Genomic DNA, 22,047 nt, shown 5'->3' with positions numbered 1-22,047 from the left:
AACCATCGGTGATCAAGGACTTGCGTTATCCGCAGGAAGGTATTCGTAATGGAGGTCGCCCATGGCGTCTCCGGTGATGGCGGTGCCAGGGGCAGCGGGGTTGCCGGTGGCCAGGTATTTCCAGGCATCGTAGCTGATGTCGTGGGCACCACTGGAGTGATCAATGCGAAGAAGGGGGACGGAACGGCTAGCGGTGGTGTTGGTGAGCTTGACACAGATGTTGTCGCAGTCGACTTCCTCCCTCCAGTACGCAACGCGGTTGGTGTTAATCTTGCAACCGAGGACTCCAACTGAGGAAGAGAAGTAGACGTGAGGATTGACATCGCTGATAGTGCCGGAGCTGGCGGTCTGGCGCTTCTCGTTGACATGAGCGCTAGCAGTGTTGACGGCTGAGAGGATATCGACGAAGGCGCGGGAAGCCTTCACAATGGAGGTGGTGAACTCCTGGGCCGAGACGAGGGCAGCCAGGAAGGCCACGAAGGGAAAGATGGTCTTGTGCATCATCTTGCTGGTTGTTGATGTTCGGTGTAGAGAAAAGACTTGGGAGTTTGGCTTTCGTTGTTGAAGACCTTGGAGGTTGATCTTCAAGTAGGTTGATGATGAGGATTGCAAAGGAAGAAGAGGCCTGGAAGAGAGTAATTTTATATCTAGAGGAGAGGGAGGTATTGAAGTATCTAGATCCGGCCAAAAACCAAAGGCAGGTAAATGGTAGAGGGTGGTTGAAATGAGATGGTTGAGTGAATGGGCTTCGATACGGCCAGGCATCTTCATCCAACACTGTGAAGCTTCAAAGTGTCGCGGTCTGGCTGCTTCAGATAAGGATTTCCATCAGTGAGAGACACATGTTAATGGCGTTAATGGCATTCCGCATGTTCATCCTCAAACGAGCCGTTAACAACGTCGGGACGAGGAGGAAATTCTGAGTGAAGTGCTTACGTCTACCTCTAGGCAGCCCCCAGTCCTTCAACACTGGCACGGGACGGACTCCACCCACAACGGAAAGCCTCTCGTCTGGCCATAAAACTTGCTCGTCTGAATGTGAATGAGTCTGGTTAGGTACTTTGCTCGTCTTATATTTCGATCCTTGAATCACCAGAAGGCTCCCAAAGATCAAACCCTCGCACCTCGTTTGTTCTCAATAGGTCTGCAGCTTGGCAAGCAACTGAGGCTCCATATTGTATTCGCTCCTTCTGATTGTTACTGCACTCTGTGTTTTGCAAAATGTGTCGTCTTAAACATGATGTTTTGGTGGGACTGTATACAGTGATGAAGGGTGTAGACGACGTGGATCTCGCGTACCTGAAGATCGGGAACCATCTGATGAGGAAGGACATCAGAATTGACTGTATCAAGGATAACTGTGCCATGAAACTGGACGTGTCTTTTGGGCGGAAACCTTGTTGACATCAAAAGCTCTACTTCACTGCGGCGATGATGCTAGTCGGTGGAAACTTTTGTTGCGATGTTGTCAGGAAAATGCCGAGGGGGAAATCCCGCCACCAATTTCAGTTTCGTGATTGCTCCGCCACTCAGCAAGTGTTTGGGCAGGCGCGATGTTGGTGGGGTTGCGAGCGCATAGATGTCCAATCTCGGTTGGGGAACGGAGGTGAAACTTGAAGGAGGTCACGACTCTACGATGACTGTCACTGAGTCCACTCTTGACAAGAAAGGAAGGCTCAATATGTGTCGGGCTTAATGATGGCGTTATTTGGGAGTGTCTCCAGGTCTTTGGTTCAACTACCTGCTGATCAGAATCTGTCATTTCACACTACCACAAAATTTCTTGCAGTTCCCTGCCTGACTTAAAAGCCGCAAGCTGCATCAAAATGAGAGAAATCGAGATGATGAAGAACATCCGAATGGGACGGGAGGTGTGTTTTACCTAGCAATGAACTCTAAACCAGGTCTGTAGTTGTGACAAGGGCAGTGTTCTGGGCTTGGAACAGTAGTTCAATTCCGCTGATAAACTACTTTGGTCTCGAAGGCCTTGTTGATCTTCCCAACCTCCAGGAGAAGGCTGGGCTTTCAGGCCTTCTTATGCCAAAGGGAATCGGTACGTACTTGAGGTACGTATCAAGCCTTGTTGCCTGGGGCTTCAAGGCCTCTATCTGGCAGTCTGCATACATGTTGATCTGAATGCCTTCATCCATTCTCCATCTTCCTTCTGGCGCTGTCATTCGTCTGGGCGCCGTGCTTCTTGCTTGGTTTGGCTGTGTTACGTCTGGGGATTGTCTCATGATGTTTCAACAGTGTTTCAGCACTTCCCTAGTTGACTCGCTAGCCTGGTAGTGTCGGAAGGGGCTCGAGTCAGTAGTGCCCGTGACCGAGAGTCCGGCCGAGGTGAGTGTCGTAGCCCTGGGGTCACCGGGCATCTCGAGGCTCATTTCAGGTGTTGAGGCTCTGCCTTGCAACCCTAACCCTTGGACTGTGGCCAATGTCCGTGTGACAGTAGTATACTGCCTTTCTGCCTCTACTCCAAACAAGATGATTAGCACTCAGTATCATCAAAGACAATGAGGAATTGCTGTTTTGACGGGTGTCAGTTTCTCTTGACATCAACCACTTTATTATGTCGCACCGTGCGATGATTCGACATTTACTCATATCCCCCAGTTCCTCAACATTGCAAATTTCCCCGCTATATACCTCTGACTGACACCATGCTTTGTCAAACTCCGAATGTTTGCTTCCCTAGCTCAGCACAGCTCCCCGGGCGTCCCGTCCCGTTATGTTGGGTCTTTCAGGTACAGCTACCCCTTGCGTCCTCCCCGCGTCAACGCGGTCCACCAAGCGCGGGATGTGTAAAACCTTTGTTGGGCGCAAGACAGATAAAGAGCACCATCAACCCCCAGTTCCGTTCCCCTCACCTCCAGTTTCAGGACGAGCCGCGCACGAAGGACAAGACATCATGGGGAACGAAGTTGAAGTCAACGAAGCGCCTATCCCTTGTGGCCTTTGGGTCTGCTTTCCACAGGAAGATGGGCCCCAGTGCCTGATCACAATATGGGTATAAGAGCCCCCTTTCTGCCAGCGATCTCTGTTGAGTTTCCTTCCCCTACCATAGAAAACACCTGGACTTATCAGAAAAATCCCCTCGTCTTGTCAGTTGTTCCAAGTTACCAACCATTGATTCATTTCTCATCGCTCCCTTCATCAACCCTCATACGACACGATGGTTTCTTTCAAGGTGGTCATTTCTGCCCTTGCTGCTGGCAGCATTCAATTCGCTTCTGCCATTGTGGTTCCAGACGGCGGAGTCACTCCCCACGACCAATACTCATCCTCAGTCGGAGTCCTCGGCTGCAAGATCGATACCAACAGGGTCGCCTACTGGAGGGAAGAGGTCGATTGTGACAACATCTGCGTGGAGGTCACCGCCAACAACCGCTCCGTCACTCTGCTCAAGATTGACCATTCCGGTGGTGCCTACGATATCTCCTTTGACGCTTGGCACTATCTGGCCTGGGGGGACCCGGCAATTGAAGGCAAAACCCGGTCTGGCGGTCATCTTGCGGCTGATTACAAATTCGTCCCCAACGAAAACTGTCGTCACCTCATCCACACTGCCTCTGGAAAACTCCCCTTAATGGCAGCGAACTCGATGAACTTTGTCAGCCAATGCAAGGTCCCCGGGGGCCCAAGGACCTGGGTCGGGGAGAACTTTGAGATGTGGAACATCGCAAATGCTGTATGCATGTATGGCGTTGACGAGGTCTGCGCGTATCCCGACGTCTCAAATGGCTATAACCAGCCCATATGCCCATCCGGGCTGGGTAACAACGCCATTTTGGAGGGACATGAGGTCTGGAACATTTGGTATCCCAGCGGAAAACTGGCCAAGGCGCTTGGTTGATCCTTCTTCGGCTACGGGTAGTGGACCACACAGTTTTCTTTTCTCTTTTTGTGTTTACGCAATTTCGTTCCATTTCGAGGTATGGCGGCGGGTTGGACGGACGGATTGCATGAGGGTGTCTCTTTCTTTTGCATTTTGGCATTGCCACTCCTGTCGTTGCAGATGTTGCTTAGGTCAGCATCGGTTCATGGAAGCTGGGTTTCATGGGAATATCTTAAACACTGCCTACCTACCTGAAGGGTGCCTTTTTAGAGTCAACTTTGATTTTCTGCGAAAGCGTTAAATACCAGATACCGGTCCTGCTGCAACATATGTTAGATGCCATTTTGTGAATCGAAATCCTCTTTTGACTGGCTGTGCCTCAATAGACACTCGGCGTCTTTGCCTGGTTGGCGAGGTGGCCATCATACGTGTACATAGCATGGGGACTTGGTGTCTGAAGAGGAGGTAATCAGTCGATTCGGTGCGTTAACCGACGCATACTCTGACATTGATGATACAAGGTTCCGGGAACCATGAAGTGATTGACGCCTTGAAGAACAAAGGAGCGCCGCCCCAGTTCCGTCCCTTTGTTCAAAGATCATAGCATCCGGAAATGGAGGAGTTCAGAATGTCGCAGATCGCTGGGGCCTGAACAGGTAATCAGCCGGATGGTGGCTTCCTGATTGATGTTGGCTAGTGTCGGAGTAATTGGCATGAACCATCCCGTCTCGGCCAATCTCAATGTTGTATTCCAGGTCGTAACTTCTTGATTTGCGTTCTCAGGTTCCTTCCTTCTCCGCTACCTAAAAATAGCCGAGTGTTGCTGCTGCACGAACAAAGGTCTACGAACGTTGGTGGGGGACAATGCAGGTGTTATGCAGCGAGGACTCATGGACACACAATTTCTGCAAACTTAACAACGGGTTCCCAGAAAATGCGAATACCATCAACGCAATCATGACAGTCGGAACGTGCGCCCTATCGAAGTCGACTTCAACCCAATATACATCCCGTTTCTCCTGCCAACCTGCCAGTCATGCACTTTTTCGCATCTCTTATTCACCCAAGTCCATCTCACGGTGAAAAAACGAACGAATGCTTCTTACTTGCCTTAAAATGTTTGCAGACTCATCAAACGTTCCAGATCACTAATCCACTTGAGCCTCTCCTTTGTCACCACATTCGACCGCCCAATATTCTAACCGCCGTAGAAGAGATGTGAAGTATCCAGGATCCGCCGAAAACCTCGGGCTGGGAGCCTAGTCACCTTACGTCCATTCTCACAACAAATCACGGCTGGAGCCTCGATTATACGCGGCAGGCTGGAAACGCGCACCATGAATTGGATCGAACATGCTCACCCGCCTTTTCTTCTTCCAGTCGAGACGAGATATTCCGTGGGCTTCCACAAGATGCTCCAATTCCATCCTCAACACAATGCCCTCAAACCATACCAACGGAACGGTATCTTCACCCAGAGGCAGTTATCGTCTGAACTCGAGGATGACTCCCACCGCTTTTGCCTCAGAGTGAGCGGGATGGATTTTGCCAGCCCTTGGCAGTTCACTTCACAATGCCTTTGCTCCACTCAAAAACCTTCTCGTCCCGTTTGAACCTCCTCAACGACGGCGTGAATGGGCTGTGGATACCTGTGCTGCCATTCACGCGCGGGAGAAATCCCATTCACGCGCGGCAGGTCAGAAACATTTGCCCTTTCCTCTAGATATAGAAGACCTCTTCCTCCCACAACATCTTCCACTTTTGAAACTTCCTTACAGCAACCAACAACCGGTCTTCGAGGTCCAGTTTTCCAAGCCCTCAGAAAACCAAAGCCGAATCGACAAGCATCTCTCAAGATCATCTTCAAGATGTTGTTCAAGAACACCTTCGGCATCCTTGCCACCTCTGGCAGCGTCATGTGTTGTGGTGGGGTCTGTCCCAGCTCCATTCACTGACATTGTCATGTGGGCCCACCAGCCCGCACCACCATGTATTTAGCCCTCCACATTTTCTTTTCCTTTCTTGTCTTCCTAGTTTAACACAATCAGCACACTTCTTGTGCCCACAAACCCCAAGATCATGTCTTTCGTCACCGGCGCAGCCATTGGCAACCTTGCCCTTACCATCGACATCAGCTCCCTGTCCAACGGTCGCAATGGCAGCAAGCTCGCCGCTGCCGGCGAGATCTGATTCACCCCTCATGACCACTTTAGCTCATCGGTTGGCGTCCTAGGTTGCAAAACCGAAGTGAACCACATGGCCTACTGGCCTGAGGCTATCAGCTGCAACGACTTCTGTGTAGAGGTCTCGTATGGAGGTCGCTCTGCTTTGTTCATGCACCTCGATAACTCGGCTGGTGCTCACGACGTCAGCTTTGAGAACTGGAACTATCTGGAGACGGGCTACCCGGCTTCGGAGAAGAACCACATCAATCCCTCCGCTGGATTCACCACCCAGTACAAGACGGTTGATGCCAGCCGGTGCGCCCCCCTCATCAAGACTGCCTCTGGCAACATGCCCTTCTCTGCCGCCACGTCCATGGGTTTCATCGCGAACTGTGTTCTCAACCACAAGGACTCTTGGATCGCCAAGCACTTCGAGTTGTGGAACATCCACGACTCGCAGTGCAACTTGGGTCACAACGAAATCTGCCAGACCCCCGACTTGAAAAACGGCGTCAACCAAACCACTTGCACGCACATGCTGGGAAGCCAGGATAAGCTGGTTGGCCAAGACGTCTACAACATCCTCTACCCGAGCGGTGAATCCGAGGAGATCAAAGGTCCTGGCGAGGCCTAAGTGCTTCGAGCTCGGCGCGCGGCGATCTTCGACAGCGACAACATCACCTTCTCCCTTTCAGCGACTTGAGTTTTCGGCACGGTTCATCATCGATTTTGAGGACGACAACGGCGGAACAGGGGCGTTAAGGTGTGGAAAGGGTGGAGGTCATGATCTTGGAGGAAGTCAGCAAAGCACAGCACGGCGTTCAGGCGTTCGGTACTTCATGGACAGCATTCGAGCATCACATTTCATGATGACTCGCGGAGGAATATTTGGGTTTCGACATAGCTTCTAGGCTTGTCTGGTAGAAAGCGACACTTTAGATTTTGGGTGTCTGTTTTCATGAGAAAGGAAAATAAAATGCATGTCCATACGCTTGATTCCCAATGTGCTGATTTCGTGATATCTGCTTGCGTGTGTGTGAAGTCCGAGGTGCCTTGCATAGAGGCCCAACACTGAATCAGAATACTTCTACATTCCCATTGGCCGCCGTCTCGTGATACATACCTGCGTGTGCAGTGGTATGCGAGGGGTTTTACATAGATCTTGCATGAAGTACGTACCAACCTTGAAAATGCGTCCATGTAGTGACCACTGGGCCACAAACCGAAAAAGAAAAAGAAAAGATTAATGGAGTTCTACGAAAAAAAAAAAAAAAAAAAAAAAAAAAAAAAAAAAAAAAAAAAAGGTCCAGTGTAGAATCCGAATGGCGGGCCGTAACGAGTCAGCGAAGCAGATGTTAAAAGATTATTGGGTGTAGACAACCCTTTCTTTCTTTTTTTTTATGCCTAGAGGTCTAAAGCTAAGGTACGGTACTTGTATCTTGAAAGCACCTAATCATGATGTCGTAACTCATGAAATGTCCTCGTCGAGGAGGAACTTTGTAAATGGTTTTTGAAGAAAGAGAACAGGAAGAAAACTGGCTTACCCTGTGGTCTCGGGTAGCAATTGGAATTTTCTGGAGCAGAAGTTGATGTCCTCCGTTGGTGCTCCGAATGATATCCCAGAATGAAAAAAGAGAGGCCGTCGAAATCCTCCAGAAGTAAATATTCAAGTAAGATCATGTACAAAAGACCGCCCATGGTATCCATCGTGACATTGCCAAAAGAAAAAAAAACTAAAAAAAACTAGAGAAATCTAAATTCCGTGAGGCTCGATGTCTTTCGTAAGCTAGTCGTGGCTCGTGATTTCGAAGCTTGCTTGGCTACTATCCCGCCGCACGAGGACGAGGAGAGCTCTGGTTAGGTTCGAGGCCTTGAGCTTACGATGTTCGTGTGGACTAGAACACATCTGTTAGTAATGGGCCGTAGTAGGAAATCCAAGAGAGAAGAGCACTTACCAAACCCCATCTCCCACCCTGTTAAACCTAGTCCTCCTTAAACAGGATAAGCAACATCCTCAACAGCAAACCCCTTCTCCATAACCGTCTGAATCCCCAGCGTATGCCCTGCCCCACAATCCGGCTGATTCGTAACCGCCAAATCGGGGAAATCGCAAGTAACGTCCTCTCCCCACTGACACCTCGCATCCGCAATATTCCACAGCTGAAAGTTATTTCCCACCCAACTCCCCGCCTCATTTTTGCAAGAATTAACAAAATCCATCGAATTAGTGGCCGAGAAAGGCAGTTTCCCATCCGCAGTCTTGATCAACCCCCTACACTCCTCGGGGTTGACAACTTCATAGGTTGCGTCGATGATACCGCCGACGACAGGAGAGACGGCACCGACGCCGTTTTGCAGGTACGCGTAGGCGTCGTAGCTTATGTCGTAGGCACCGCCTGATTGATCGATTTTTAGGAGGGTGACGGAGCGGCCGTTTGCGGAGACGCGCACGCAGATGTCGTTGCAGGAGACGGAGGACGGCCAGTAGGCGATGCGGTTGATGTCGATTTTGCAGCCGAGAACGCAGACGGAGGAGCAGTATTTGTCGTGAGGGGTTATGCCGATTGGTTCACCGCGAGGTTGGAGAGGGATGGCGGCGGCGGAGGTGAGGCTGGCCGTGGCGGCAGCGAGGCCGATGACAGCAGGGGTGTTGGCACGCATCTTGTTTAGTGTTTGGCGTTTGGATGATTGAGAGTTGGTCTCGTTGAAGTTGGGTTGGTATTAGTGTGAGGCAGTTAGCTCGAAGAATTGTCTTGATCGAGATGAGTGGTCGATGTGAGTTATTCGAAGCTGGTTGAAAGGAAAATGGTAAGAGAACATTAAGCAATGGTACCATGGTCATTTATAAGGGTCTAGAAAATAATCAACAAGTCAGGACATTGATAAAAAATATTCAATGCATTGCAGAGTCATGAATATCTGCATGCCATGAATATCTGGCTTCGACGTCCGGAAATCTGCAACAAAGGCTGATGCATCTTGCGTGGTGCGTGCCCCTGAGCCACCCGCATGGAACAAGGACAGATGGAACAAGGTCAAGCTTCTCAAACATGAAAGGGAAAAAAACGTGCTTCGTGCTTGGTGGAGGTGAAAATCGCAATAAACAAAGGTGTCAGTGGATTGTGGCTTGCGGTCGAGTCAGATAGTCTGCACATGGCTGAATCATATGTGGGAATGTGGTTCTGTGATATTTTAAGATCCAGCAGAGTCTCGATTTCAAGACTTCCCCGGACATCCCCGCGCATGCTGCCCGATTCAGAGTGGGGTTTAGATATGCACCCTCCGCGTCCGATGCATGAACCGGCAGACATGGGACCCGGACATCGGAAGAAGTCTGGACCCTGATCGGTGATACCTCGCGGCTCCAGGCTCCTGGCCAAAGCTTGTGTCCGAGCGCTGCCCTTGTCCCCGAGGACGGCATTGTCTTAACGGGCCATGTCTGCCGCTCCTATCCCGTTCATGCCGTCTCAGCACAGTTTACCCCTTTTGTCCCACACGACGTCTTTGTATCGGCTCGGAAGGCGGCAAAGAGAGTTTCCCGCTGTCCAGGATAAGCAAGCTTGATCTCCCTTTCCCCACAAAACCCGGTGCGGAGGTCATCCATTGAGACCCACACGAAGTCCTGGTGTTCATGCGGATTAAGAATAACCTGTGGGTGTTCCTGAAGATCACGTGAATCCTCGACAGACACAAGGAAAGTGAGCTTGCGGTACCGGCCTTCACCCGATGCTCCTTCAAACTCCAGTTGGTCGAGAAGTGTCACGACATCTTTGAGGATAAGGCCCGTCTCTTCGAGGAGTTCACGTGCCAGGGCGTGTGAGAGAGTTTCATCCCCGAGGTCAACTCCGCCACCAGGTGTTTCCCATAAGTTGGGGAAGCCATCGGTTGCCGCGCGCTGAATGAGGAGAATGTGGCCGTGGTGAAGGACCACGGCACTGACAATAACACCCCTGAGTGTGGGGTTGGTCATGAGGTATGTCTCAAGCGAGACGCCAAACTGGCGGAGAGCCATGGGGACGGGAGGTCTGTGATGCCGCGGGCGGCTGAGATAATTCGAGTGTTGTTTGATGTCCCGCAATATGGAAGCGTGAGAATTTTGCCGCGAAAACGAAACAAAGAAGTTTGGATGCCGCTGAGATGGATGAGAGAAAGCTTGGCGTCAAGGTTAGATGTTTGCTCCTTCCCCGGATTGCCCCAGCTTTTCACTTTCGTTGCCGCCTTCCGCGAACTCTTGAGTAACCTGGAAATTACTTCATTTACGTGACCCAGTAAGCCAACTGTTTAGGCAGGAGTTTCTTGACAAAACGCAGATAACCCGATCGCGGTTGCCTGAACGCCACGCAATGCTGACGGTCGCTCTTGCCCTGTGTACAGCCGAGTGGGAGATGTTCCCACTTTGGCGTCCGATGGCAATTGACAAGGTCGAAACTTGGCATCATCAAAGAAAATACCACCCAAAAAACGAGAGTCGCAAGTGAAAGAATCCTTTGTTCTCGTCGAGTGTCCCAGGTGTCTTCAGATGCCAGGGGTATCACAGAATGGTCCGCCGTCGCACGTGTGCTGAAAGGGACCCTTTGTGTGCCCCACCTTTCCAGGGGCTTCAGCGCTCCTGGTTGGCTACTACCCCCCACCACTCAGCGATCCCCAGGTCGTCCATGACGTGGCGTCCACTGTTTTGCTTGCTGTCAACAACAACAAACATCGCGACTCCGTTTCCATCAACACCATGTCCTTGTCGTCCATCTCCCGTTTCTCAGCCCTACCCGCTCTCCATCTTATCCTCGGTCATCGATGATCACAAGCACAATGGCGACCGACTCCAGCACCCAGACCGAGACGCTGCCCGAGATTGACGAGGATGACTTCGTGATCATCACCCACCAAGAAGCCAACGCGTCGAGGCGCCCACGATTCCTAAACGACATCAGCGACTACATCGACAGCGTTGCCGAGGAGCTATGGCCCATCAACAAGAAAATCCACGACAGACCTGAGCTTGGCTATGGCGAGGTCATCGCCCATTACACGTTGACGGCGTACATGAAGTCGCAGCCAGGATGGACAGTGACGCGGTCGGCATACGGCATGAAGACGGCTTGGGTTGCTGTCTACGATACTGGCAGAAGGGGACCTTGTGTTTCATTCAATGTTGAGATGGGTATGTCCTTTCACCGCCAGCGTGTTATCCAGACCCAAGCCCTCCCCCAATTCCACAACCACCGTGCCTGTCCAGAGCAGGCATCACCCCAGCACCGTCACCAACATCACGTCACCTAACCCACGAGTCACCTACCCCCGTTCTAGACCTCCAGACCACAACTAACAAATCCTCAACCAGACGCCCTCCCCGCCATCGGCCACGCTTGCGGCCACAACCTAATCGCCACTGCCTCCCTCGCCGGCGCCCTTGCCACCGCCCACCTCCTCTCCCTCTACTCTCTCCCAGGTCGCGTCGTCCTCTTCGGCACTCCGGCGGAAGAAGGCGGCGGCGGAAAGATCCGTCTGCTCGCTGCGGGCGCCTACAAAGACCACGGTGTCGACATCAGTCTCATCTCCCACCCGGGCACGATTGGCGACTGCGCTCTCACACACACGACCGCGTACATCCGAATCAAGGTGGAATATTTCGGCCGGGAAGCGCACGCTGCCGCGGAGCCATGGTTGGGGGTTAATGCCCTGGACGCCCTGATCACCGCGTATAATGGGATCAGCGTGCTGAGGCAGCAGACTATGCCGAGTGATATCATCCAGGGACATATCACTGATGGCGGGGCGAGGCCAAATATTATACATGCGTATGCGGCGGGCATCTTTGTTGTTCGGGCAGCTACGCAGAGGAGATTGGAGGACCTGGTCGGGAAAGTGATGGGGTGTTTTGATGCGGGTGCTATGGCTACCGGGGCCAAGGTCAAGGTGACGCGGCTGATGGCTTATAAGGATCATGTGCCTAATCGGTTGCTGGGGAGGAGTTACGTGCGGTACTTCAATCCGCTGGTCCCCGAGGAAGGGGATGGAGGGAGGGATGGTGATGGGAATGAGGCTGGTGGACCGCACAAGATTTCGGAGGACCAGGATGTGGATGAGATGAGGGGACAGAGTGGTGCCAGTTCGGATCAGGGCGATATTGCTCATGCGATGCCGAGTATCATGCCCGGGTTCGAGATTCCACCAGGGCCGGGAGGGGCAGGGCCGCATAATCCGGGCTTTGCTGAGAGCGCGGGTACGAGGTTGGCGTTTGAGAGGAGTTTAAGGGTTGCAAAGGGTTTGGCTGGCACGGCTGTGGATGTGTTGACTGTCGACGGCCTGTTGGAGGAAGTCAAGAAAGAGTGGAAGCGATCGATGAACGGGGGCAGGTGAAGTAGGACGAAACGGTTAACGACGTTATGACATTATGACAGCGGTACAGATTGGAATTTGGATATAGGATGCATATAAGGTAAACAGGAAAACACGGCAACGGGCTGGTCCCATCTCATCAATCAACATCTCTCTTCCCCCGTTCTCCCTATCGCGTCCTCTACTGATAAGTAACCTGCATTCCACCCGGCAGCTCCGAGATCCACCCCTCCGTCTCCTCTTTCACCGTCTGCTTCTTGAAACAAGCCAACGCCTGCTCTGGCGTCTGCGTCTTCAATTGCGAGCACCGATCACCACTGCACCTCGCATCCAGCGCCCTCTGGAGCGCGTCTCCCTTCCACCCAAACACGTAGTCGCCGTGTTGGCCGTACCCCGTGCCGTCACCCATCGAGTACACAAGCGGTTGTCCCTTGTCGGGCCAGATGGCCTTGTCGTTGAACTGCCGCGTGTCCCACATTACTTCGTACATGAGTTGAGGGAGACGGACGGGGTGGCTGGCTGGACAAGGGCCCGTGGACTCGAAGGTTCCCGTGGAGGGATAGGCGACGTGGGATTTGTGGTCGGGGGAGTCGACGTTTTTGCCGTCCCAGCAGCTGCAGTACGTTAGCATGTCAGTTATGGAAGTTTAGGTTTTTTTTTTAGGTTTTTTTTTTTTTTTTGGAGGTGTTGTTGTTGATGAAGGGAGAGAGGGGCGGGTGTGAAGGGGCGTGAAAGGAAAGGGGGCGTGGAGGAAATTGAAGTGAAGGACAGGAAACGAAATGGGGAAGTAAGAAAAGGAACTCACGTAGGGAAAGTAATAGTCGTCCTAATCCCACCAGGACACATCTTATTCGGGAAAGTGACGGTGTCGTCGCCCGTGCAGGGCGCACCGCCAAAGGGGCTCTGCTCGATGTTGTGCTCACATCGATGGCAGATTTGCTTTTGCATCCCCCGGTTGGCGCGAAGGTTGGCGTCGCCTACTAGCATGCGGAAACCCTGGTGTTGTCTGTTAGTATGTTTCCCTTCTGGTCTTTTATCGCTGTTTGCATTCCCGTCTCATCCCTTTTCTCATCCTCATCTTCCACCATCCACATCCTGGTCTGTCACCGTCACCGTCACAGTGCTGGGGTTTTGAAGCAGGTATTGAGTGACAGGTACCATTTCCAACGCACCACGCCCCGCATACAGCAAATGACAGAAAAGAGAAATAAAACTCACAGGCTTAAAAGCAGTAACCTTCGTCCGTCCATCATAAGGCGGGATATAATAAACCGTGACACCCCCCTGTCCTTTCAATCCCAGATTCACCATCTGCGGCACCCTCTTGTAGGAGCCATTCTTCGCGCGGAAGTACACATTAGCCGTCCAGTAATTCGAGAAGTCCTCGCTAAAGGAACACGTCGTGCAGGTAGATTTAGCCGCAGGATCGTAGTCCCCGGGAGCCATGGTCGCGTTGAAACTGTTGCCGCCGACGATTTGGTGCATGTGTGTTGAGGGTAACATCCCTGGGTTGACGAGAGGGTCCAGACGCTCGATGGAGAGTTGGGAACATTGGAAGCGCATCATTGCTGCTGTTGCGAATTGGGCTAGGGTTTCGCCCGTGAAGAGAGAGGCCGCCATGGCCAAGAGATGGAACTTCATCGTGAGGTTGGAGCCGGATGCCGGAGAATTTGGGGAAGCTGGGGGAGTTGTGGTGAGGACTGAGGAGAGGGGGATCGAGGACTGGAGTGACTGGACTGGAGTGACTGGACTGGAGTGACTAGACTGGAGTGACTAGACTGGAGTGACCGGTGCGGGAAGCTGATGAGTTACAGGTCGAAGAGCCAAGAGGAAGAGAGAGGAATGAACTGAGGGGGTGGAATGAAGGACGAGCCCTTATACTCATGGGATATCCCATACTCACGTCCCTCTTCGGCCTTCACGTTTGCGGCCTAGCCCGACTCATATTTTCAATCATGATATGCCGTGGCCGCGGCATGAAGTCCCATCAACAAATGCAACCATCAATCTTGCTTCATACCAAGATTTCGATGTCATTGGTTGAGCCGCTTGCCGAGCTCCGGCGAGATGTCCATTGCCGCCGTCATGAACTGCCGCATATTGGCCTGCTTGCTGGTTAAATCGGGGGTAAAAGCTTATTCGCTAGGAGAAGGATCAACGGCCAAGGGGAGGAACTGGTGCAATATCGAGAGATGAAGAGTCGATGTTAACCCCTCTCGCCAAACGGTGATGGGTATGTATAAAAGAGAATATGCAAGTTGATATTGGGGGTTGTGGTTTGCCACGAAGATGTTGGAAATGTCGTTGATGATAGGCGCTCCAACAGCATGATTGCCGTTGCCACATGCATTTCGGCTTCTTGTCGGTTGAAGTATCACAGAGTCAGGAGACCGGTCGTAGAGTTGCAGTTGTTCTCAATTTGGGAAACCGTCACGATGTAAGTCAGAACCTTATCAGACGCCTGGGAAGCCTCGGCATTCTCTTTGCGTCTTACATACTTCCTCCACGCTGTCTCGGTTCTCGGCCACGGCAAACCTCTGCGAGTGGCAAGAATGACCGAAACAATCCTCATCAACTTCAAGACAGGAGTGCAATGTCGGAAAGAGGAAGATAAAGAGAAGAAGGGTGAGATTATCCACATTGGCATGCCACACCGGGACAAAGTCCGAGCCTTGAGACTGCCAACCACTTTACCGTACCATCGTCGGCAACCGCATCGAAGGCATTTTAAGAAGACCGGCATCTGCAGGCTGCTAGTTTTGTACTGCAGACTTGAAGGTTGAGCAGCCTGAGGAACTCACGGTCGCAAGACTTCCGTGTACCTGTCTTGATGGGCTTAACCCGGTTTTGAGCCCATCTCCCTTAATCTGCCGACACTCAAGCAAGCATCATATGGACGGGAAGATTTCAGTGGTTAAAAGCCAAACCGTTGACAATATCCTGCTTTTCGGAATGGACGTGAACAACCCCAGAATTGTGTTCAAATCACATTCGATATAACCCGGTTGCCTGTTGTTCCTGGTTAGCCATGGTCGTGGCCTACGGACCTCGGACGGTGGCTGGATCATGGTTCAGGGGTTCGATCCGCTGTTACAGTGGGCTGATAGATCTGAGTAGGTGGCTTGGAGGCACCCAAGAAAAAGGTGATTGAAGTATTCCAAAAGCAAAGAGAAAACAAAAAGAAAACGAGTCGGAGATAACATGACAGATACAGAGGGTAAGAAAGGCTTTGGATCGATCGATGGGTGATTGCAACGCTCCACAGCCCTATGTGCGTGCCATGGCGCGATGGACTGTCTCCTTCCTGACTCCCTCCAGTCTTGGTCTCCTGGATTGGATTTCCTTCTTCCTCCGCTCGTCATAGAGATATATCGTTGTCCTGAAATTCGGCGATGTCTTGAGTGGAAACCCAACCCATGGTTCAGTGAGTCCTTCATTCACCGACCTTTTCAGTGGGCCAACCCCTGCCTTATAGGGCGCTGGCGCGGGCTGGCATTGCTGACGCCAAGACATCATTGACCGGACATGTCGTCTGCAACTTCCCGACAAGTCTCACAACACTCTCCCGACACTCTTCTCCCAAGAACCCAAATCCTTCTCCGGACCTTATCTACGAAAAGTTCCAATTCTTCCAAGGTGAGAAAGAGAAGACGAGCCATTATCCAACAAGGAATCTGGAAGATGGCAGAAGATAACTTACCCAATGCCCCGATAATACCAGCCCCATCCCAGCTTCCAAGCTTCCAAGCTTCCAAGCCCCGAAGCCTCGCGCTTACCCAAGACAGACGCCGCGTTTAGCGCAACCACTCACCACTGTCAGTCCAAGACACAGGCCCACTCCGACTGGCCATTTTTAGTTTTGAGTTCTGACGAGGCAGGTAGGCAGGCAGGATCTGAAACCCTGTTCCATAGGCCTACTTGCGGGCCCTACCTAGGCAACGAGAAAATGGTGGAAAAGAACCAGTAGGAAGTGAGATGGCGGACTGGAGGTGCTGAGTCTTGTGAGCTTGTTGTGGACTTGGTTAGTGGTTGGGAAAGTGGTTGGTTGGAAAAGTGGCTGATGGGGATTGGTCGTTTTTCTTCCCCTGTGCTTTCTTCCTCTCTGACGTTCTTGCCAGGTTGACGATGTGATGAAGCTGGTCAGGTGATTTGTCAGTTGAATCATTTTTGGATATCAGAAAGAGGGAGGAGGGTTTACTCACTTGAGAGAAAAATGCTGATGGATTATCTGGCGGCACAGAGCAAAGGCTCGCGAGGAGGGAGACATCATCAGACCTCGCAGGTTATCGAGTTTTCGGCATCCACCACTCATCACACCGAATATCATCGAACCATTGACTCGACTCGGCATCAATCATCACCATGACTCCATCATGGCTCCCTTCACCTCCCATACCAACGTTCGGAGGCAGCTCGGTCGCACAATGACATGTCAACATCACGCAGATGACCGATGACCGATGACCCTTGACCGATGACGATAACGTCCATTACATCTTCTGGAATGTTTCCCATCCAGGACATTATCAACCAGTCCGATTTCATACATCTATCTCACCTTCCATCTCACCCTTCTTGTGTCTCCTCGCAACCGACCCAATCCGGCAACAATTTCCTAATCTCCCATATCGGTTTCGCATGCAACTCCTATCGGTTCGGAATCCGGGTGCCTACGCCTTGCGGAAATTAAAAACCAAGATCCGTCCAAGACCAAGCCAGAGGCTGAGCAGCGGCTGACGGCTGCATTAACGGGACCTGGGGCCGGGGAGGGGAATCGTTGACGGACCGGGGCACGGTATGTACAAGGTAGGTAGGTAATTAAGGCTTGGAGGTAAGGTAGGTGTCGTGGGGGCTGGCGGCGGGTGATGAGCGGCGGTCAGAAACGTTCAGTGAGGTGACTTTGTTGACAAAAGAAAGTCGGAAGACGCCAAGTCCTCCTAACTTGAACAGAGGCCAAGCGGCGGATGCTGGGGCGGGTGTTAGTTAGGGCGATCGCTAATGCAAGTGGTGGCGGTTACGGGGGGCCTGTCGTGAAACGGTCCAGTAATTTTTGCCCGTTGTTAGCGTTATCTGCAGGGTGTCAGCTTAGGTGCAGTGCCACCTCACCCCCATCACCACATGCACCACGACCACGATGCTGGGCCCGCAGCCATGGGTCTGGTCGGGATGCGACAGTTTTTATGTGGCAGCCTTGACGGGATGGATCCATGATGGATCTTGGCTTCGAGATGATATATCTCGAGGTGCTCGCAGTCGGTAGTGCTGCTTTGCTTTGCCTTCTTTTGACAGTCGGCACCAGACATCCATCAGACATCAACACCAACACCCAACATGGCGACGACAACAATGACCACGACCATGAAGACCACGACCATGAAGACCACCCCAGGAACTATTCTCCTCCCACCAACACCACCTCAGACACCACCTCTAGAAGCTAAGAAATCAACAATTCCCACCTTCCACTCCCCCCTTCCTGCCCCCTATGGCACCAGAACTGAGTACTTCGAAAAACCACCACAACAACCACCTAAAGCATCAACCCTCAACCTCCTCTCCCCGGCCCTTCCCATCCCAGCCTCTCTCTCAACCACATTCGCCTTCGAAAAAGCACCACCTGCCTCACAACCCTCCCAGTCCCTCCTCGCCGCCTCAGCCCGCCTCTCAGCTCTAGGATGGAAATCTCGTTCACGTCAAGGTCCGCAAGGAGATTGTCGCTTGCTCCAAAAACCCAACCATTCGCTGGCGATTCCCACGTTACTTCCTGGTGGCGTGCCTTCGGTTATCGTGCATGGTCCGAAGTGCGAGTGTAGGATAAGGGAAGAAAAGACAGAAAAGGTTGGGGATGATGAGTTGGTGGCCAGGGTTTCGACTCTGGCACGCAAAGCGGTGGTAAGGGAACGGGTTGAGGAGGTGAGAATGTTGAAGGAACGGGAACGAAGGAGACGTGAGAAGAGAGAAAGGAGTACAGGGAGGAGGAAGAAGGGAGTTTTTGGATGGAGGGTTGAGATACCGAGGGAGGTATCGCGGTTTTTTGGCAGCGGGTCTACAACCTCGCTGTCCGATTCCGATTCCGACTCAAACTCCGAAACAACAACATCCCGTACCAGCGGTGACAATCATAAGATCACCGACCTGTGCCTAGCCTGCTCAAACCTCGACATCGACAAAATCTTCGCTCACTTTTTCACCAACTCGAACACCGCCACCAACACCAACCAGGTCCCTGTGCCAATCAACGGCCGCTGCACCATCACTTCTTCCGAATCAGAAAACGCTCAACCAGTTGAAACCACACCCCTATTTTCCGCCCTACGATCGCCCCTCTTTGCGACTCGTCCCAAGTCCCAAGTCGCTATTCTGGGACTCCTCCTCGACCTCGGCGCGGACGCAAATGCTTCCGTCTCTCTCCCGCCTCTGTCTTTCGCCTCCATCGATCTCTCCAACCAAGCGCAACAGGGAAGGATTACTGCATTAAGCACAGCCTGTATTTTAGGCAACCCACGAATTGTCGCTCTCCTCCTCCAACACGGTGCAAAGGTCGATGCAAAGGAAACTAGCCTCCCCCTTAGCGTCAGTGGAAAATGGGGAAAGGGTCTCAGCGCATTAGATGTCGCCATTCTAGCAGGGCAAGAAACGATTGTGGAAGTTTTGCTTAGAAGCGGAGCCAACGTAACGGGGAGTTGTGAGGTGTTCCTCCCTGTGCAGGTACCAACCAAGTTGGCGGGTACAATTGGTGGACGACCAAGGATGAGGATGAGGAGTGCGTCTACTGCCAACTTCCATTCAGAGTCCAGGAAACAACAGCTGCAACAGCAATACCAGGGACTCGGATATGGACTCGAAGCGCAAGAGCCGCAATGGCCTGCCCCACTTCCAGTCTCCAGAAAAACGACAAGGCTCTCGGGAGTAACGCCCCTCCACCTAGCCTGCATGTCCCTCTCTGGCCAAGGACATCTCGGCATAGCTTCAATGATCCTCTCATCGCCCTACAGCAAAGCCGACACCAATGCTCGGACTTCCGACGGCCGCACCTCGTTACACTACGCTGCTGAGTCACTTCACTTGGAAGTAACTTCTCTCTTGCTCTCAGACCACCGCACCGAGACGGACGCGACGGACGATGACGGTGCTACACCATTGGCTCTTCTTGTTGGAAGACTTGAGCGTGTTGGTGCCAGCTCCAGGACAGGGGAAGAGGTAGTAGAGTTAGTCCGCCGTCTACTAAGAGCCGGAGCGAACGCGGGAGTTCGGTATACAACAGACTTAAGTCTGAAAGCGAGGCTTTTGGCCATGGACGACGGTCAAGGACAAGGCAAGAAATGGGGGACGTTATTTGACGAGGATGGAAGGGGAGTATTGAGAGGGAGTATGAAGAGACGGACTTTCTAGTTCTAGTTTTAGTTCTAGTGCAGTGTGTCATGAAAAGGTAGCCACGATCTGGATCTTTATCTGTGGGTGTGCGTGTTGAAGGGTTACATCGGCACCACCTGTTGTTTGAAAACTGATGGTCGTCCAATGTCCGAGTAAAAGTAAAAGTAGACTTTTTGGTAGAAAAGGGGTCTTCCTACGGACAGATAGGTGGTCATTGAACATTGTCTTCTTCTTCTTCTTCTTTGCACCCGGCCATATATGGCCCCGTTTTGGATCTCGGCATCAGATACCCATTTATCTCAAAGAAACTTCCATTAACATCTACACGCTTCTGGGCTTTTCCCCGGCACAAGCTGTTTGCTCGTTTAATACCTACCTACTCTTTTGATCATGCCGTGCGTATATGAAAGAAATAGGAAAGTTGCAGTCTCGGTCCTGTCAATGGACCGTCGCTTGAACTCGTCTGAACCGCATTCGGACAGACTTGCATGAGTTTGATGGCCTCGGTAAAGGCCGCTTGGCACGAAGCGCCCTAGGCGAGATGTAAACCCTTCTAGAATCTCTAGAAAGAAGATTGGGAGCTTTAGACTACACCAGAGACCTTCTCAAACACCTTCAGCTAATCCCAGAATGGATTGATATGCCTTAATGTGACACATTGACTTTGACACTGTGAGACACCGACGTGCAGCACATGTCTCTCGCCTACCGACCCAATCGGTAGTTCAGTCTCCGAGAGGGCTTGACAGCTTGTCTAGCCTTGCAAGGCTGCCTCTTGTCCAATTCAAACAGTCCCAAACTTCTGGTCTGGCACAACGCGCGGTGGTGGCACGTCGCCTAGCCGCTGCTGTGATCGGGGCTGAAGTGATGTGATGAGATGAAGATGAGGTAACACCGACGTTCACTCGAACCAGTGCAGGGAGGCAGATGTTAAGGAGTGTTGCACGACAGACAAGAGGCCGCCACGAACGGTACCATGTTGATTGATCTACGCTAGGATTCCCTCTGACTTTTTGAACGACCGTGATGCTTTTCCAATAATGCCATTCGATCATGAAGCAGTTTTCCTTTAACCATTCGAGATGCCAAACAAAAATAATAAACTCCGATGTCGCCGGTATGTTGTCCTCTCTATAAAGCGAGTGTCGTCTAATAATGGCAGCCCCCAAATTGTCCTTTTCGGAACCTCCTATCCGTCAATCCCGCATGGCCGGAGTGCGGCAGAATCCACATGCACGGCCTGGGATAACCCAAACGTCCGCGCCGTTAGCGGCGCATGTGGAACACCGGATACCAGGAAGTCCCTGGCGATGACGGGTAAATACCTGAACTGCAAGACGTTGAATAAGATATCTCGACACTTACTGGGATCTTCCGGATGCCTTCACCTGCAAAGGATGGGATGTATAGCGGTCCAGCGCTCGGAAGTAGCAGTTCCAGCTGCTGAACACGGGGAGTGAATGGGCTCTGAAGAGAGATATTGTCGAGGGGAAGCATTTTTTATAGCAAATGTGCCAAGGTGGATGATGGTGGTGTTTGACTGTGGTGAAGCGGTACCTAGTAGTATCTTTTCTCTTTCCGTGCAGTTCAAAATTGTGAAGGCGGCTCTTGCTGGATGCTGTGCTTGATATACCCTCTGTCGAGACGACATAATCCCATGAGGGCACTCACCCAGGGTTTATATCATTGTCCATGATGAAGCATGGTGGAGGAGGGAGCGACAAGGACGACCGACTCGGTCAGTCAATGGAGTTGTGTAACAACAGCAGGATAAAACGCCCAGAGACTTCCCGGAAATAAACACCCGGCTTGTTTCCCTCATTGGACATAACATGAGAACCCAACAGAAGATGGATATATGGAAAGTAGCGTTGAACCCAGCCCAACGCTCTTCTTGTCCGGTTGACCAACGGCAGTCTGTGACCGTGGGAAGAGGATTTCCTCCTATGCGTTAACCGATGGGGAAGAAAGGGAAATGGACTGACGTTCTCATGATACTATTGCCTCGCGGCCGAGCTTTTTACCACGACATGTTGACCGAGTGTCCATCGCGAGCTTCACCGGTCGCTTGGTGTGCAACCTATCGCAACGGGAGCACCGGGCCGCGGGGGGCTAATAAGAACGAGCCGCGCCGTAACCACCACCAACTCGTCCTTGGCTTGCCTCATCCGGCTTACCGTGGGTACCTTTGCGTCGTCTGGTTGGCATGCTCTTCTGGTTTCAGGTTGCACCTGGTTGAGGAGACCGGTGACGGAGTAGCCTGTGAGAGCCTGCAGAGTTTATGATAGCCGAAAGAACCCCATGCAAAATAGATGGGCTCTTCCCTGGCCGAGGGTG

At 52.0% G+C, this 22,047-nt stretch overlaps 10 protein-coding genes across 10 annotated transcripts; 5 read left to right on the top strand and 5 right to left on the bottom strand.

Annotated features, from left to right (window-relative positions):
- Positions 1–12: 12 nt before the first annotated feature.
- SMAC4_03902 (uncharacterized protein) lies at positions 13–504 on the bottom strand (the record flags this gene model as incomplete). Its single annotated transcript, XM_003347756.1, has 1 exon — positions 13–504. One exon carries the CDS (start codon positions 502–504, stop codon positions 13–15), a length of 492 nt encoding a protein of 163 aa, XP_003347804.1.
- A 2,668-nt stretch (positions 505–3,172) lies between these two features.
- SMAC4_07770 (uncharacterized protein) lies at positions 3,173–4,122 on the top strand (the record flags this gene model as incomplete). The annotated part of the gene is made up of 1 exon (XM_003346066.2): positions 3,173–4,122. One exon carries the CDS (start codon positions 3,173–3,175, stop codon positions 3,851–3,853), a length of 681 nt encoding a protein of 226 aa, XP_003346114.1. The 3' UTR covers positions 3,854–4,122.
- A 1,581-nt stretch (positions 4,123–5,703) lies between these two features.
- SMAC4_07769 (uncharacterized protein) lies at positions 5,704–6,025 on the top strand (the record flags this gene model as incomplete). The annotated part of the gene is made up of 2 exons (XM_003346065.1): positions 5,704–5,766; positions 5,870–6,025. 2 exons carry the CDS (start codon positions 5,704–5,706, stop codon positions 6,023–6,025), a joined length of 219 nt encoding a protein of 72 aa, XP_003346113.1.
- Positions 6,026–6,091: 66 nt separating this feature from the next.
- Positions 6,092–6,634, top strand: SMAC4_07768 (uncharacterized protein; the record flags this gene model as incomplete). Its single annotated transcript, XM_003346064.1, has 1 exon — positions 6,092–6,634. One exon carries the CDS (start codon positions 6,092–6,094, stop codon positions 6,632–6,634), a length of 543 nt encoding a protein of 180 aa, XP_003346112.1.
- A 1,358-nt stretch (positions 6,635–7,992) lies between these two features.
- SMAC4_07767 (uncharacterized protein) lies at positions 7,993–8,661 on the bottom strand (the record flags this gene model as incomplete). Its single annotated transcript, XM_003346063.2, has 1 exon — positions 7,993–8,661. The coding sequence occupies one exon, from the start codon at positions 8,659–8,661 to the stop codon at positions 7,993–7,995; it is 669 nt and encodes a 222-aa protein (XP_003346111.2).
- Positions 8,662–8,901: 240 nt separating this feature from the next.
- Positions 8,902–10,217, bottom strand: SMAC4_07766 (uncharacterized protein). The gene has a single exon (XM_003346062.2). The coding sequence runs from the start codon at positions 10,010–10,012 to the stop codon at positions 9,458–9,460; it is 555 nt and encodes a 184-aa protein (XP_003346110.1). The 5' UTR covers positions 10,013–10,217; the 3' UTR covers positions 8,902–9,457.
- A 242-nt stretch (positions 10,218–10,459) lies between these two features.
- Positions 10,460–12,425, top strand: SMAC4_07765 (uncharacterized protein). Its single transcript, XM_003346061.2, has 2 exons — positions 10,460–11,158; positions 11,339–12,425. The coding sequence occupies exons 1-2, from the start codon at positions 10,792–10,794 to the stop codon at positions 12,355–12,357; spliced, it is 1,386 nt and encodes a 461-aa protein (XP_003346109.2). The 5' UTR covers positions 10,460–10,791; the 3' UTR covers positions 12,358–12,425.
- Positions 12,426–12,450: 25 nt separating this feature from the next.
- On the bottom strand, positions 12,451–14,150 carry SMAC4_07764 (uncharacterized protein). The gene is made up of 3 exons (XM_003346060.2): positions 13,555–14,150; positions 13,142–13,332; positions 12,451–12,950 (listed from the first exon to the last, which is right to left on the bottom strand). Exons 1-3 carry the CDS (start codon positions 13,975–13,977, stop codon positions 12,518–12,520), a joined length of 1,047 nt encoding a protein of 348 aa, XP_003346108.1. The 5' UTR covers positions 13,978–14,150; the 3' UTR covers positions 12,451–12,517.
- A 3,486-nt stretch (positions 14,151–17,636) lies between these two features.
- On the top strand, positions 17,637–19,759 carry SMAC4_07763 (uncharacterized protein). The gene has a single exon (XM_003346059.2). It carries the CDS (start codon positions 17,668–17,670, stop codon positions 19,726–19,728), a length of 2,061 nt encoding a protein of 686 aa, XP_003346107.1. The 5' UTR covers positions 17,637–17,667; the 3' UTR covers positions 19,729–19,759.
- A 902-nt stretch (positions 19,760–20,661) lies between these two features.
- Positions 20,662–21,407, bottom strand: SMAC4_12787 (uncharacterized protein). The gene is made up of 2 exons (XM_024655913.2): positions 21,076–21,407; positions 20,662–21,014 (listed from the first exon to the last, which is right to left on the bottom strand). Exons 1-2 carry the CDS (start codon positions 21,205–21,207, stop codon positions 20,907–20,909), a joined length of 240 nt encoding a protein of 79 aa, XP_024510934.1. The 5' UTR covers positions 21,208–21,407; the 3' UTR covers positions 20,662–20,906.
- Between the last annotated feature and the right edge of the window lie 640 nt (positions 21,408–22,047).

This window comes from Sordaria macrospora, chromosome 7 (genome assembly GCF_033870435.1).
Source record: "Sordaria macrospora chromosome 7, complete sequence".
Taxonomy (NCBI): Eukaryota; Fungi; Ascomycota; class Sordariomycetes; order Sordariales; family Sordariaceae; genus Sordaria; species Sordaria macrospora.
The sequence above is the reverse complement of the archived record's forward strand: the minus strand, read 5'-3'. Positions and strand labels throughout refer to the sequence as shown.

Excerpts from the sequence above, each read along its gene's own strand:
- SMAC4_07766 (XM_003346062.2), bottom strand. The coding sequence starts at position 10,012 with ATGGCTCTCCGCCAGTTTGGCGTCTCGCTTGAGACATACCTCATGACC.
- SMAC4_07765 (XM_003346061.2), top strand. The coding sequence starts at position 10,792 with ATGATCACAAGCACAATGGCGACCGACTCCAGCACCCAGACCGAGACG. Across the intron at positions 11,159-11,338 it reads TTCATTCAATGTTGAGATGG|ACGCCCTCCCCGCCATCGGC; the intron begins GTATGTCCTTTC and ends ATCCTCAACCAG.
- SMAC4_07764 (XM_003346060.2), bottom strand. The coding sequence starts at position 13,977 with ATGAAGTTCCATCTCTTGGCCATGGCGGCCTCTCTCTTCACGGGCGAA. Across the intron at positions 13,333-13,554 it reads AGGTTACTGCTTTTAAGCCT|GGTTTCCGCATGCTAGTAGG; the intron begins GTGAGTTTTATT and ends AGACAACACCAG. Across the intron at positions 12,951-13,141 it reads ACGACTATTACTTTCCCTAC|CTGCTGGGACGGCAAAAACG; the intron begins GTGAGTTCCTTT and ends AACGTACTGCAG.
- SMAC4_07763 (XM_003346059.2), top strand. The coding sequence starts at position 17,668 with ATGGCGACGACAACAATGACCACGACCATGAAGACCACGACCATGAAG.
- SMAC4_12787 (XM_024655913.2), bottom strand. The coding sequence starts at position 21,207 with ATGCTTCCCCTCGACAATATCTCTCTTCAGAGCCCATTCACTCCCCGT. Across the intron at positions 21,015-21,075 it reads AAGGCATCCGGAAGATCCCA|GGACTTCCTGGTATCCGGTG; the intron begins GTAAGTGTCGAG and ends CGTCATCGCCAG.